At 41.9% G+C, this 16477-nt stretch overlaps 1 protein-coding gene and 1 pseudogene across 1 annotated transcript; one reads left to right on the top strand and one right to left on the bottom strand.

The window, feature by feature from the left end:
• Positions 1 to 245: 245 nt before the first annotated feature.
• On the bottom strand, positions 246 to 5551 carry Resp18 (regulated endocrine specific protein 18). The gene is made up of 5 exons (XM_076866442.1): positions 5425 to 5551; positions 3260 to 3364; positions 2197 to 2329; positions 1747 to 1810; positions 246 to 296 (listed from the first exon to the last, which is right to left on the bottom strand). The coding sequence occupies exons 1-5, from the start codon at positions 5528 to 5530 to the stop codon at positions 246 to 248; spliced, it is 459 nt and encodes a 152-aa protein (XP_076722557.1). The 5' UTR covers positions 5531 to 5551.
• Positions 5552 to 11999: 6448 nt separating this feature from the next.
• Positions 12000 to 12671, top strand: LOC143407279 (SKA complex subunit 2 pseudogene; annotated as a pseudogene).
• Positions 12672 to 16477: the final 3806 nt, after the last annotated feature.

Here is a 16477-nt window from a genome sequence, read left to right as displayed (position 1 = left end):
CAGGAATAACCAATGGAAGGAAAACCAGACAGAAGCCAGCCTTCTACCAGCCTCAAGGACTTACCCCCACTTCTCTCTCTTGAGAGTCTTTGGCCAGTTCCACCCCCACCCCCCCGCCCCAATTCTCCTTCAAGACAAGCTCACAGAAAGAATCACATAATTTAATGATATTTGGGTCATCAAAGAACTGCCCCTCTGAAGGGCAATGGTGAGGGCACTGAGGAAGGAAAGCTTCATATGAGGTCTCAATCAGCAACAAGGCTGTGGCCTGCAGTAGGAAGTGGCCCAGAGTATTCCTGAAAGAGAAGAAACAGGGATTAACCTGGAGTATTAGTCCCTCTCACATGTCCTCCTTTTCCAAATGCTTCAATAAAGTAAGATTTAAGTAATTATTTTTTGCAATGACTCAGCCCAGCAAGTGACAGCTTGATCCTTGGCTCCCACATATAGTTCCTCTTCCTGATGTGATTCTCCCTCAGGTTGGGGGCTGGAGAAGAATGGCAGCACTTTGTTTGCATTCTTGAAAGTATCATGGCAACCAATTCCCCACAGGTAGGTCCTTGTCACTTATCTCTGATTATGTTGCCCTGGCAACCAATCCAGGTTTAAGAAGCCCAGTTGCCACTTTATAGGAGTAGAAGCTGGTTTCCTGGGAGAACATGAAGAGCTGAAATGCAGGTGGCCTCTAGATGAAGGGTGTGGCCAGTGGAGGGATGGAGCCTGGATCCACTGCAACCACCCAAGTCCAAGATACCTCCATCTCCCTGGACCAGGTCAGCTGGCCTCTCCATTTTCATTCTTACTCTTCTCAACACTGATTCTCCAACATCACTAGAGTGGCCTTTTAAAATCATATGTAATGTTACAATATTCCTCTCCTTAAAATACCCCAGTTAACTTCCTACTGTACTTAGAATAATATCCAAACCTTTCACTGTGATTCATGAGACCTCAAGTGATCAGTTCTGGGCCTTCTTCTCCAACTTCATCTTATGATAGTGACTTTTCTGTCTGTTCCTCTGATATACCTTAGTATTCTAGTCTTAGGGCATTTGTGGTTGCAATGATTTCTGCCTGGGATGTCTCTCCTTTATATCTTCTTCTGGATTTCACCTTCTGATAGTTTAAGTCTTAGTCCAAAGAAAGCAATATGGAGGCGTCTGATGTTTGGCACAGCCTCACCTCTGCTACAGTCCTTGAGAGGAAGAGCAGGACCTATGTAGGGGAAAGAACTGGAAATCATGAGACCTGGGTCCAGTCCTGGTCCTGCCATGAACATTATGCAATCTTGACTAAGTCTTATAACCATCCTGGGCCCCAATTTCTCATCTATAAATAGAGGTGGGAATACTAGATGGGTGGTTTCCAGTATAGATTCTGAAGAGTTCAAAGATCCTAAGGATCTTTGACAAGGAGATATCTCCGAGCCTTACTCAGGTGACTTGCCCAGGCCACAGAGTAGAGCAAGGCAGGGACTGAATATGAGGCCTCAGGGCTATGTTTCCCACTTATCCAAAGGAGCTTTGCTATCACTTGATGAATACAAAGGAGTATATGGTAAAAGGAGAACCCTCTTATCTAATTTTGAGAACTCTGGTGATTTCAATGCCTATTGTAAATTCAATGGCCAAGTGAGTTATGGTGGCTTACACCTATAATTCCAGCTGGGGCAGGAGGATTGTTAAGTTCAAGACCTCAACAACTTAGTGAGACTGTCAACAACTTAGCAAGACACTGTCTTGAAACTTTTAGGGCCTTTGGAACCACTTTGGAGGTAACGCACTGATCTCTGTTCAACTTGGACACTGGGCTCTATAGGCAAGAAGGCAGGAATCAGAAAGGAGGCAGAAAAGGATTAGAGGATCCCAGGGGGAAAGTGATGGGTTCAAAGTCAGGGATTCATAATTCCTGGGAAGATGCATGAATCTCACCTTGGGAAATAAGAGTTGAAGCTTTTCCTCTTGCTTGCCCCTAGAAGACGCAAGAATGACAGTGGGCCGAGGCTTGCTAACCCACCAACCCCCTTTTTCAGGCATAGCTCAGTATCATGGGATTATTCCCTGATGGTCCCCAAAGGGACTTCTGAAGTAGTCACCACATAGTACTCCTGGTAGCTCCTACTCACCATTTTAGGACCTGTTCCTTCCCTGCTCTGTGTCTGCCAGATAGCAAGGGCCAACCACAGGCCTCACATACCTCATCGCAGTGGTTTCAGTGGGGATAACTGCCTTTCCATCCTTCATGCATGCATCTTGGGGGTGGAGTAGGCTGATGTGCTTCATCTTTTGGGTCATCACATCCTGGGTGGTGTCATCCTTCCAAAACAGACCTGCAGGGTGAAAGGATGGAGTGAGTTGCCACTTGGAACACTGGCAGGGATCATGGTGAGGTTTCCCTCAAGTATACATGGGATCACATTGGGTGGAGAAAATTAAATAAGACGGTGTATTAAAGATGCTTAGCTTAATGCTTGGCATGTAATATCCAATTAAAATTCTGATTAGTTTCTTTGCTGATTCATTTGATGCTACCGTGAGGATTAAATGAAATTAGGAATGTAAAGAGTATTTAGAAAACTCAGAGGCAGTAATTCTCAAGCTTTAGGATGCATCAAAGTATCTTTCAAGGCTTATTAAAACTCAGATTCCTGTTCTCAAAATTCAGAGTTTCTGATTCAGTAGGTCTGGGATGGAAATCAAGAATTAATATTTCTGACGAGTTCCCTATTGATGCTGGTGTTGCTGGTCTGGGATGCACTTTGAGAACCACTGCTCTGAGACATGATAAGCACAGTAGGCATTAGCAGTAGTGATACGAACTTAAGGCAGATTTTCTATCTGACTTTCCTCTTCCCCATTCACAAAACTCTGCTCTAAGTAAGGGTCAGCATCTATCTCCAGTGGACTCCCTTTTATCCCCCTCTTCTATTTGTCAGATACTTTTCCCTGCTTCCTACATAGAGGCTGAGGTATGTGCATGTGCTTCTGGCCGAGTTCTGGCTCAGGAAAAACTCAGATAGTGCCAGGGAGTTGAGTCCCCAGGAATTTGATTAAGGCCTCTCAGGAGTTTCTTCTAGAAGCATCTGCTAGGCCAATCCAGAGTGTTCAAGTGCAAGTAGCGCATCCATCTAGATCCATCCCCACTCCAGTTTCAAGTAGAGACATTTGACAAAGAGAAACTGTCCCCAGGTCAGATAGCTCCTCAGTGCTTACCCCATATCTGACCAGGCCCCAACCTCGGCTCTTTGGCTTATACTTACCTTGAGGTACAATTTGGTGGAGTATGACTTGTAACTGCCGGAAGACTGAAGCAGTAAATCCTTGGAGGGGCCAGGGCTGTCCTGCTCCTACTTGGCCCTTACAATCTAAGGGCAAAATAGTGGAATCAGCAAGCAGCTTGGCTCAAATCCCAGTGGAAGAGACGTAGCTAGTTTCTCTTCACTGGCATTCCTGAACCAGGCCCTTTCCCCTCTTCAGGTCCTCTTTTTTCCAGTTCTCCTTTCCCCCATCACCACCTGCCCTGTTCTTCAGTCCCTGGGCCTCATTCACCCTTGGTGTAACTTCCACGTAGGAACCAAGCTTATAGGCAAAGAGCAGTCTGTGGATGTTCAGGTGAGGAGAGGCTCAGAAAGCTACCTCCTAGGATGGATAATCGATGGATGGTGTAGTACTGGAAGAAGGTGAGCTCCCTCTTAGGGAAGCTTTAGAAGGGTTAGGGGGAAGGCTTGGAATTTTTAGAGAAAGTATCATCACCTCAGTATCTTCAGGGAATTGGATCCAGGACCACCACCCCGGCAACAAAATCCACAGATGTTCAAGTCCCTTATAGAAAATGGCTTAGTATTTGCATATTACCTATGAACACTCTCCTGTATATTTTAAACCATCTCAATTACTTATAATATTAAGCAAAATGTAAATCATTGTTTACTGTATTGTTTAGGGAATAACAAGAAAAAAACCTGTACATGTTCAACACAGACACATTTTTTCCAAATATTTTTGACTCACAATTGGTTGAATTAGAAGATGCAGCACTCCCTCATGTAGGACACGCAGACCCAGAGGGCCATCTATATTAGTATGTATAGGAATTGAGAGTATGGATACTTCAACTGAAAGCTAGAACTGGGCATAAGGGAAAGGTAGGTTTGAAGAAATACAGCCCCTAATGCCAAACACACCTTTCTTATTACAGATAGATGGGATAGGAAGTCCACTGAGGGTGGGTGTACTGGGGATTGAACCCAGGGGCGCTTTACCGTTGAGCTATACCCACAGCCTGTCTGTCTGTCTGTCTATCTATCTATCTATCTATTTATTTTAAGATAGGGTCTCGTTCAGTTGCAGAAGCTGGCCTCGAGTTTCCGATCCTCTGCCTCAGTCTCCTGAGTCCCCGGTAATTTCAGGCCTGCCCTACTGACTTTTTTTCTTTTTAAAACAAATCTATCATGGTATTATCATGAGACTTTCTAAGCATGTCTTAGAAAAGGGAATTCTTCCTCTTCATATGGAGTCCTCATAACAATTTCCTGGCCTCAGGAAGGAGTGAAACCTCCAGAACTCCACTGTGAAGCAAAAGAGCTTCAGGAAAGGGAGCCGATTCTCTGAGGTCGAGATCCAGAGCGGTGACAGGAAACGCCCCGCTGAGACCCTGCGAGCGCCTGGCGCTGCCCGTGGTGCTGGAGAGGCTGTGAAGCCTGGTGTGGAGGCGGAGCTGAGCTTGGCGGTCCTTCCCCCAGCACCCTTCCTCACATCCGCCACCAGGCCTCCTCCCACAGCTCTTTGGCAGTCTTGTGCGTAGATCTCTAAACCCAAGGATCGGGCAGGAAGAGTGGGCGCCAAACTAGGAGTTTGCTGCTCTCTCCCCCACGTGGTCTGGGCATTCTCGAGTCTGCGCAGTCCCTCTCCAACTGCGTGAGTCAGCGCAGAGCAGAGTGGGAGGAAGAAGGATGTTCTCCTTCCCCTCGCTCCGGATTTACCTGTCGTCACCCTTCCCTCTTTGGAAATCGGATCACAGTCACTAGACTGTGGGCCTGCGCTGAGCCTTGGTCCGTCTCTCGACGTAGCCTTCTCTCTGGAGCCAGGACCCCATACCAGAAGACCAGCCCTCCTGGTCCCTTGCCAGTACCTAACCCAGGCCATCCCGGCCCCTCAGCGAGTCTGGCTTCTCCTGTAGCCGCCTTTTCACCCATTTGTCTTCCTGACCTCCTCCCGAATTCCCAGTCTTCCCTTGAGCCCGCTCCCCTTGGGTCCAGACACTACAGACATCCCAAGTCCACCTCTTTCTGCGATGCTCTCTCTATACATTCCTCTCTTCTCATGAGCCCGAACACATTATTTTCCTCACCTTGAGGTCTCCTGACCCTCTTCTCAGAATTGCTCTGGCCCTGCCCGCACCCCCCCCCCCAGGTCTCCTCCTGACCGTGGCCACTAATGTCGCTGCAGCCCCCTGGACAGCTGTTCAACAGCAAGAAGCAGACGAGCAGGTGGAGCCCCCCGGGTCCCCCAGGCAACAGCCGGCGCTGCATCCTCTCGGGATCTACGCGCTCACTCCCCCGTTCTAAGTCCTAGTGAAAGTGGAGACAGCCGGCAGAGGGACTGTGCGGGGCTCTCTGTCGCTTTCCACCGGTTAGAGACGCGGGATCTGCGTAGCCCTCCTGTGCAACTCGGCCAATCGCTAGCGGGCCCTGCCCTGGAAGTCGCCTACCCAATTTCTCCTTCCCCTTACCACCTCCCTCCACCGCGCACCTTCTGGAATTTCCAGTTCCGTTCCTTTTTATAATTTTTAAAAATTAGTTTAAAAAGTTGTAGATGGACAAAATACCTTTATCTATTTGCTTATTTTTTTATGCGGTGCTGAGGCTCGAACCCCCTGCCTCACACTAGCTAGGCAAGCGCTCTACCACGAAGCTACAACCCACCTCCCCTTCTCCACTCCACTCCTTTTTTTTTTTTTTTTTTAACAGAAACTGGATCTCAAGGACCACCACCTTTATTTCCAGTGCACCAGTCCAAAGTTAGAGAAAACAATCGCATGTAAGATGTAGGTGGGAAATTGTGCCTACCTCATGCGTTTGTTGTAAGTCATAAATATGAACTGAGACTGAACAGTAGACCCTCAATGAATTCAGTATATTCTTGTTATCCTTGACCGCTATTTTATCCTCAACCATCTGAAAACCTTTAGGAATCATATGGGTCCGACCTGCAAAATATATTGCACATCCATCCACTTTTTTCCACATCTTTTGCCATCTCTCTAGTCCAAACCACTGTACTGTTTTATAGAGGTCTTGCAATAACTAACTGGCTAACTGACCACTTGCTTCCAATGTGTATTTGTAGGATAGGTGTGAGCTTTCTAAACCCTGGACTGGCATTTCAATATAATTTTTTGTTGTACTCTGGACCTTTTAGGTTGACATTGTTAACGCTCTGAGTTACATTATCTATCTTTAAAAAGGGTTGTTTGTTCTGGCAATAAATTTTTGTAGAAAGCCTTGATCCCACAGCTGGTCAGAACAGGAGTATTTCAGTTCTGCTTTTAATCCTCAGCCATATCTTCAGTCCTGGGATATGGTAATTTCACCTTAGGTGTGGTCCTTTCAGAATTCTACAGGAAACCCCAAGGTGTTTACCAATGCCCTCTAATTTTATGGGTTCTGAACTCCAGACTTGGTCTCCCTAGTACTGTGGCAGCTGACAAAAATCCCTCTTCTGGCTTTCGTATTAGATTCTTTGAAATCTCACCCTGTATATGTGCCATTTAGAAGATTGATAAGGATTTGAGGAGAATTTGTAAGTAAATTTTGGAATCCCTCTCTGTAGATCAATCATTTTCCCAAATTTCGACCTCATTCCAGGTACTGTGACATTTTTGTACACCCAACTCTGCTTCTCAGCCAGTAAAATGTCACTTCTGAAGTACACTTTCTCTGTGTACTACAGTGTGAACTGTGAAGTATCTTTAGAGAGCAGTCCTGTCAAATATGGGCTTCACCTGGTGAGGCTTCCCTTTTTCAAGAATTATAGACTCTCTCATTTTTCTTGCTTTTGGTTGGTCTCCATGCTTCCATACAGTTATTTTTATTTTTATATTTGGTCTGAAGTATATATTCAAGACACAGCTGTTTTGCCCTGCCACAAACTGGAAATTTATCTGGTTATCAGTGATTATGTGCTAGACATATTATTTTTATTTTTTATTAGAGCATTATAGTTATACATAGTAGTTGGGTTCACTTTGGCAAAATCACACCTGCATGGAATTTGATTTCTATCCCCATTATCCCCACTTTCCTTCACCTCCTCCATCCCCATGTATTTTAAAATTTTTTTAATTTGTCCTTTTTAGATATACATGACAGTAGAATTATTTTAACATATCGTACGTGATGTGGCGTTGCATGGCCATGTATGCATATATGAACGTAGGAAAGTTATGTCTGATTCATTTTACAGTTCCCTTTTCATATTCTCCTTCCTCTACATATCATCCTTTCACTTGTTTATTTATTGATTTTTTAAAATAACTTTTTATTCTATTTATTTATTTTTTATGTGGTGCTGAGGAACTAACCCAGTGCCTCACACATGCTAGGCAAGCATTCTACCACTGAGCCCTAGCCCCAGCCCTATTCATTGATTTTTGATAGGTACTTTCTATATACATAAAGGGGAAATTCCCTTTAGCACATTTTTTATATGTACAAAATGTGATTTGCTAAATTCATTCCATATTTCCTCCCCTTTCCAGTCCTTTCTTCCTCACTCTTTTTTTTTTTTAAATCTTTTTAATATTTATTTTTTAGTTTTCGGCAGACACAACATCTTTGTTTGTATGTGGTGCTGAGGATTGAACCCGGGCTGCACGCATGCCAGGCAAGCGCGCTACCGCTTGAGCTACATCCCCAGCCCCTCTTCCTCACTCTTGATCTATTTATTCTACTCCACCTACCTTCCGTATATACTTATTATATTCAATTCCTCAACACCCTGTTTTCTTTCCCTTCTTTTGCTCTAGCTCCCACATATGAGAGAAAATAGTCAATCCTTGACTTTCTTTTTTATTTTTCTTTTCTTTTTGGTACCAGGCATTGAACCCAGTGGCACTTAGCCACTAAGCCATATCCCCAGCCTATTTTATTTGTTGAGACAGAGTCTCCCTAAATTGATTGCACAGGTCCTTGCTAAATTGCTGAGGCTGGCTTTGCATTTGCAATCCTCCTGCCTCAGCTTCCTGTCACTGGGATTATAGGCTCAACTGCAACTCGATCAACCCTTGATTTTCTGAGTCTGGTTTCTTTCACTTACCATTATGGTCTCCATTTCCATCCATTTACTAGAAAATGCCATTATTTCATTCTTCTTTATGGCTGAGTAAAACTCCATTGTGTATATATACCACATTTTTTTGATCCATTCATCTATTGATGGACAGCTGGGCTGATTCCATAATTTGGCTATTGTGAATTGTGCTACTATAAACATCAAAGTGGCTATATCACTAAGGTATGCTGATTTTATTTTTATTTTTATTTTTTTGATAAATACCAAGGAGTGAGGTGCCGCAGTCCAGCTGCAGCAAAATATCCGGGGGGTGACGAATGACTTGTGTCCGTTGATACAGCAGGAATGGGAGCCGTTTATTGTAGGACAGGAGCGGTATTTATACATTTTACACAGCCTATCTAATTAGCATAAAATAGATACAGCAGTCAACCAATAAGGAATCTCCACACTTAATGGCTCGCTTTTGTTACTTCACAAACCACTCCCTCTGGCATTTTGCCAGTCACCATGCCGACTTGTTTACAGACTCTAACATTTCTCTGGCAAAATAACAGGTGCCAATCTGACTTGTTTACAGACTTTAACAGTGGGGTAGCTGGGCCATATGGGGGTTCCATTTCTAGTTTTTTTGAGGCATCTCCATACTGCCTTCCAGAGTGGCTTACTAATTTGCAGTCCCACTAACAATGGATGGCTGTTGATTTTACTCCACAACCTTGCCAAAATTTATTATTATTTGTGTTCTTGATAATTGCCATTTTGACCAGAGTCAGATGAAATGTTAGTATTTTGATCTGTATTTCCTGATTGCTAGAGATGGACACATTATTTCTAATTAGTTTATGGAAAAAATTGAGACCTAGGAGTGAGTATGAACCTACTTTGAGAAGTATAAAGCTCCTGTTGGCCTTCAGGTGAGATAAGCACAGTAGGTATGTTCCTCTCTCCCTTCTAAGCTTTCAGTCTGCCAGAAGAAAACCTATCAAAATATGTGCACAAGCATTGACACTGTACTTCACTCTTGCCACTTATTGCATGGGGATTCCAGTGCTGAGGGCAATACCCTCAGAAGACAAGGAGGTTCTATTGAACTTGGGGTCCACAGGGAGGAAATTTCTTCCCACAGGATAAAAGACCCCCATGGGAAGATGTGTGGAATGACATTAGTCTGGCAATCATAACATAGTTTATGGTGCTCTGCCTGTTCTCAGGATCCTTAGGTTGATGTTGTCTCATTATCTTATCAATAGATAACATTTGGAATGGAACCTATATTATAGGTGTCTTAAAATTGTGCATCTCCCTTTGCTTAACTTACTAAAAAATACATGTGTTAGTACATTGCACAAGGTTATTTTCATAAGTGAGCAAATTTACAGAAATACAAGATTTTTGAGTGAAGATTTGCAGATTTCCTAGAAATTTGGGAATTACAATTTGGGGAAAACCTACAGCCCCAGGCGCCTAGATTCCATTTGTACCAAGGAAACGTGCTATTCCTTTTCCCCTCCTCAAATGTCCCCTCTGTATCTGTACTGGCCTTAACACATTTTACTTCAGAGGCTCTGGCTGAGGCCCACTCTTTTGCTTCCAGATAGGTTCAAAGAGTTTCCACGAAAAATCCAATAGCAGTTTTTCCTAGAATTATCCCCTGAGGAATAGGGCAAAGACAGGGAGGCCTTGATCTGTTAGTTTTACTTAGAGGAAAGAGTTCAGAGAAGCTCTCACATGAAAGGAAAATGATGTTTGGAATTTGTGTGTTTACATGCTGGGTTTCCCCCTCCACAGTATAGAGCAGGCTGTAACTGTGGTCTTGGTTATGGCAGATCTTGAGGCACAGTGACTCAGCAATTACCTGACAGCTGGCCTCCCCTTGGCTCCCACGTGCTGATTCCCCTGCCCCACCCCCACACCAACAGCCCCAATTCCCAATTTTCCCTTAGGTATAGAGCTAGTCAAGGACCCTGAGCCTGGAGAAGAATGGCAGATTCTTGTTTTCATGCTTAGTAGCACCATGGTAACCAGTTTTCATTGTGGGAATCAGTCATTTAATGCTAATGATGTCACCCCTACTGCCAATTCAGGCAGAAGAAGCACAGCTGCCATGGTGACAGGATTCAGAAGCAGGTGTTTTTTTTTTTGTTTTGTTTTGTTTAACATATGAGAATCTAGAGTCCCCTGAGGCTCAGGCTGCTCTGGCACAGCGCATGGCCCACTGGAGGTGCTCAGCTGGACTGCTGTTGCCAAGTTCAAGCCACCTCAGTGTTCCTTACACCAATACAATTCTTCCTAACAGGTCCAGCCATTCCATTCTCATCCATATCATATGTTCTCCAACATTGTTATGGTAGCTTTTAAAATTATATGAGATATTCTATTCCCTTCCGTAAAATCCCCAGTGATTTTCTTCCGCACATTGCATAAGCTCTAGACCCTTTACTATTATCTGGAAAGCCCTGTATGGTCAGTTTTGAGATTATTTCTCCAATCCTACTGCCTATCACTGGATATTCTTTTTGATCCTTTAATGTGCCCATTTGAGAACTAAAAAAAATACAACTAAAATAAAAGGTAAAATGGATGGGGGCTAGGGTTATAGCTCAGCAGTAGAGCACTTGTCTCCCATATGTGAGGCACTGGGTTCCATCCTCAGCACCGCATAAAAATAAATAAAATAAAGGTTTTTTTTTTTTTTTTTTTTTTTTTTTTTTAAAGTCAGTGAATGAGCTCAAAAACAGAATTGGAACAATAGAATAGTCAATTCACTTGGTGGTGATGGATCAATAGAAATGATTCCATCAGCCAGGTGTGGTGGCACATGCCCATAATCTCAGTTACTGGGGAGGCTAAGACAGGAAGATCACAAGTTTGAGGTCAGCTTCAGCAACTTAGTGAAACCCTGTCTTAAAATGAAAATAAAAATGACTGGGGATGTAGCTCAGTGGTGAAGCACCCCTAGGTTTGATCCCTAGAACCAAAAGAAGATTTGATTATCATAATCAAAATCTCAAACAACACATTGCTTAGAGGAGAACAGTGATTTGTTTTGTTTTGTTTTTGATATCAGGGATTGAACCCAGGGGCACTTAACCACTGAACCACATCCCCAGCCTTTTCTTATATTTTATTTAGAGAGAGGATCCTGCTGAGCTGCTTAGGACCTTGATAAGTTGCTGAAGCTGGCATTGAACTAACAATCTTCCTGCCACAGCTGCAGGGATTACAGGTGTGAGCCACAGCACTCAGAGAGAACAGTAGTTTGAATGACTGGATTTTTCTTTTTAAGTCATGAGGACCAGAAGGAAGTGGGATGACATTTTTAAAGGGATGAAAGAAAGAAGCTGTCAACCCAGGATTCTATATACAGAAAAAAAAAAAAAAAAAAATATATATATATATATATATATATATATATATATATATATATATTTTTTTAGGAATGAAGGTGAAATAAAAATGTTCTCAGGTAAATAAAAACTAAGGTAATTCATTGCTTGCAGAAACATTAGGAATGAAGGAAGACCAACAGAATTGGTCAGTATCTGAATAAATATTACAGGTATTTTTCCCTTTCTGGGTTATTTGAAATATGGTTGGTTGAAAGCAAAAATTATAACACTATCTGACAGAGTTTTCAATGCATGTAGATGTAATTTATTCTAATTGACAACTGCAACATTAATGGAGGGAGTAGAAGAGAACTGTATGCCGGTAAGATTTCTGCATTTCACTTCAAATGATAAAATAGTGATTATAAGTAGACTGTAAAAAGTTAGATGTGGCTGGGTGTGGTGGCACACTCCTGTAATCCCAGAAACTCAAGTTCAAAGCCAGCCTTAGCAATTTAGCAAGGCCCTAGGCAACTTAGTGAGAACTTGGGTTTGATTCCCTGTACAAAAAAAAAAATTAAGTGTGTATATTTATAAACCCTAGAGCAACCACTGAAAAAGATCTTTTTACTACAAAGATGTAGTAAAAACCACAATAGAACTATTCTGGAGGTGGAGATGGATAAGCTCAAACTGATAATCCAGAAAGCTGACTTTGATTAGGATTACATTCAGAACAGGCTGGGATATGAAATCAAGACTAATAATCCTGATTCAGCATGCCAGAAAAATCCAGTTATAGTCTTAAAGGAATTGTCAGCAATAAAGCCTCAAAATATCAAACTTTATATGCACGCTTAAACCAGTTGCTGTTGAGTGGAAAGAGACTAAGAGCTACATTTATGCTACTTAGAATAACACTATGACCATGATACAAAAAATACAAAAGCAAACAGACCTGGAGCTGTCACCACTGACTGAAGAAGAGAAAACTGTGAAAGCGCAATTAAAATCTCATATACCAGACATACTTGCAAAAGGAAACTAATGCAGAGATCTGTTCCAGAGAAATGGAGGATGTTTTGTTAACACTTGATAATTAGAAGTGGGGGACTGATAAAGGAGAAGGAGCTTTGGTTTGAGTGACGGGTATGGATGCCTTTAATATCAGTGAGAAATATAAGAGCAGATATTATCTGTTTAAAATTTAGCCAAAAGAATTGGGAGTGAAAGGATTTACACACACACACACACACACACACACACTTAGTTTTATAGTTTTAACTAAGGAAGTCCCTTAATGCTATTTTGGACCTCTTTTTTTTTTTTTTTTTTTTTGTATAAGTTGAGATAATGTAGATATTCTTGCCTTTCATAAAAGAATGTTTATTTATATTTCAATCAATGTTTGCAAAGGTATGTTTTAGAAATTAAAGAACAGGCAGCATATGTACACACAAAGATGTGTGTGTGTGTGTGTGTGTATAAAACTTACAGTTTTTGAAATGTCAATCCCAAATGGGAATCATTATTGGTGAGGTCACTAATATATGATGTATAATCTCTCACAAAACCTAGCTGATATGATGTTGGCTTTTCTGTGATAGCTTCACTTTTATTTACTTTCCCCCTATTCCTTCTGCCTGCCAATGTTGAGCAACATGAACTTGTCTGCAAATGCTGTTTTAGAATGTCCCTGTGGTATTTCAATAATTCCTTTGTTTTCTTTCAGCCTATATTTGTAATTGCTTTTATTTGTTTTTGCAGCACTAGGGATTGAACCCAGGGCCTTACACATACTGGTCAAGTACTGTACCATTGAGCTACACCCACAGCCCTGTAATTGTTCATTCTATTTCAAAGAGAGCCAAGTGCAGTGGTGCATGCCTATAATTCCAGCTACCCAGGAGATTGAGGCAGGAGGATTTTGAGTTCAAGGATAGCCTGTGCAATTCAGAAAGACCCTGTCTCAATTAAAAAAAAGAAAGAAGGAAAGAAAGAAAGAAAGAGAAAGAAAATAAATAATACAATAGATGTAAATCCAAACATATTGATAATTGTACATGGCCTAAATACATCAATTAAAAGACAGGGATGGACAGAATGGCCAGGTGTGGTGGTGCACACCTGTAATCCCAGATACTCAGAAGACTGAGAGGCAGGAGCAGCGCAAGTTCAAGGCCAGGCTGGGCAACCTAGAGAGACCTTATCTCAAAATAAAATAAAAAGGGTTAGGGGTATAGCTCAGTGGTAGAATACTTCTGGGTTCAATCCCCAGTATAACAAAATAATGAATAAATAATAACCCAACAATGTATTGTCTATAAAAGGTTCACTTCAAATATAATAATATAAATGGAGAAAGATGGGTCATGCTAACACAAAGAAAACTGAAGTGGTTATATTAATACTAGATGAACTGACTTTTAGCAGAAAGAAAATTACCAAGGATAAAGAGGAATATTGCCTAATGATAAAAGGGTCAATTCATCAAGAATGCATATGGCTTTCAATATGTTTAATAACAGAGCTTCAAAATATATGATGCAAAACAAAAACAAAAACAGTATTGAAAGGAGAAATAGACAGGTCCACAACTATATTTGGATACCTCAACACTCTTCTCTCAGAAATCAAACGAACAAGTAAGTATAAAAGTAGCAATATGGGGCTGGGGATGTGGCTCAAGTGGCAGCGCGCTCGCCTGGCATGCGTGCGGCCCAGGTTCGATCCTCAGCACCACATACAAACAAATGTGTGTCCGCCATGTCTCTCTCTGTCTCTCTTAAAAAAAAAAAAAAAAAAGTAGCAATATGTACAAGAACTGAATCACACCATTGCACAATTGATTCGAATTGGTATTTATAGAACACTCCACCCCCTAAACATCAGAACACACATTTTCCTCAAGTATAAGATGGGACATTACCGGTAGCCTGGATATTAAAAAAACCTTAGTAAAATTTAAAATAATTGAAATTACGCAGAGTGTTCTACAACCACAATATAACTAAACTAAAAATCAGTAACAATGAAGTCTCCAAACACTTGGCGACTAAAAAAATGTTCTAAATACTCATGGGTCAAAAGGGAAGTTATAAGTGAAATTAGAAAATATTTTGAACTGTACAAAAATGAAAGTATAACATATCTAAACTTGTGCAATGCAGTTGAAGCAGCTGAAGGAATGCTTAGAGTGGAGTGTAGGACATGAAATACCTTCATTGGAAAAGTCATCAGAGGAAAGAACTAAAGACCAAAATCATAATCAATATAATTGAAAACAGAAAAAGAGCCAGGTGCAGTGGTGTATGCCTGTAATCCCAGCAGCTTGGGAAGCTGATACAAGAGGATCACAAGTTCAAGGCCAGTCTCAGCAATTTAGTGAGGGCCTAAACACTTTGTCTCAAAATTTAAAAAAAAAAAAAGGGTGGAGATGAAGCTCAGTGGTAAAGCACCCTTGGATTGAATCCTCAGAACCAAAAATAAAACAAACAAAAACAGAAAAAAGAGAAAAATTGATGAAGCAGAAAGCCATTTTTGTGTTTTTACACCCACACTCATAAGGGATGTTGGTTGGTCTTCAGTTTCCTTTCCTTGAGGTGTCTTCTCCTGATTTGGTATCCAGGCAATTATGGCTTCATATAATGAGTTGGGAAGTGTTTTGTCAACTGTTTCATCACTGTGATGAAAACACAGCACAAATGTAGAGGAGGAAAAGTTTATTTGGGGGCTCACAGTTTCAGAGGTCTCAGTCCATAGACAGGAGGCTCCATTCCTTGGGGCTCAAGGTGAGGCAGGACATAGTGATGGTAGAGTGTGGTGGACGGAGGCAGCTCACATGATGATCAGAAAGCAGAGAGAGAGAGACCCCACTCACCAGATACAAAATATATACTGTTATACCAATACCGAGACCCTCAAATAATTCTCAGACCACACATTGCCATTCCAATTAAGCCTTTATTGCTGGCCAGCAGCAGACACTCTACTCTCTAAAAGCAAGATGGTCAGAGTGGCATGCACCCTTCAGTTTAGCCTCATATTTAAGTCAAAAACCACAAAAGGGACGATTGGGGTTTTAGCCAATGCAAGCAAGCCAAGTCAAAGAAGCGGGAGATTGAAGTCAAGTGGCAGGAGGCTTAGCCAATCACAATAAGCCCAGTTACTCCAGTTACAGAAAGAGAAGCCCAGATAGATAGTTCCAAGTTTTTGAGGGTTTCCACAACAAAAGGAAAAAACAACTTGCCCCAGTCATGACCTTTCTAGTTGGCATGGCTCTTTCGCAAAATGGAGTTACTTAACAAAATGGAGTCACTATAGTCAAGACTTCTGATTCATCACAATACAGAAAGACACCCTACCAGCCTTCAGTTACTACTCAGTTAATCCCTGCCAGGGGATTGATTCACTGATTGGATTAAGGTTCTTACAACCTAATCATTTCTCCTCTAAGCCTTCATGCACTATCCCTTACATGAGCTTTTGGGGGATACCTGACATCCAAACCATAATAGTATAGAAAACCATTTGTTTTCATTGGATTTATCTAAGAGGAAACTTGAGGCAAGGATTCAGTACAGGTGGTCTAGGTATTAGATTATCCTTGAAAGTACAAGTGGAGGGAGGGGACAGTGAGAGAAAAGAAGGAGAAAAGCCAATAAGCAGAATGTTGGTGAGCAGGTCACTGCTGTGGGTCATTGGGAATCAATCTTGCTGGGACCTTTGAGGATCCATGTAAAACTTGCCTTATCTCACCAAGAGAAGGATATTTATCCACTAACTTAGTCCTTAACTGTCAGGAGTTGTCCATGGGTTGCATGTGGGTCACCATGTATGGAAGCCTCATGGACA

Source organism: Callospermophilus lateralis, chromosome 9, assembly GCF_048772815.1.
Source record: "Callospermophilus lateralis isolate mCalLat2 chromosome 9, mCalLat2.hap1, whole genome shotgun sequence".
Classification (NCBI taxonomy): Eukaryota; Metazoa; Chordata; class Mammalia; order Rodentia; family Sciuridae; genus Callospermophilus; species Callospermophilus lateralis.
Note: the sequence above shows the minus strand (reverse complement) of the source record. Positions and strands in the feature narration are given on the sequence as shown.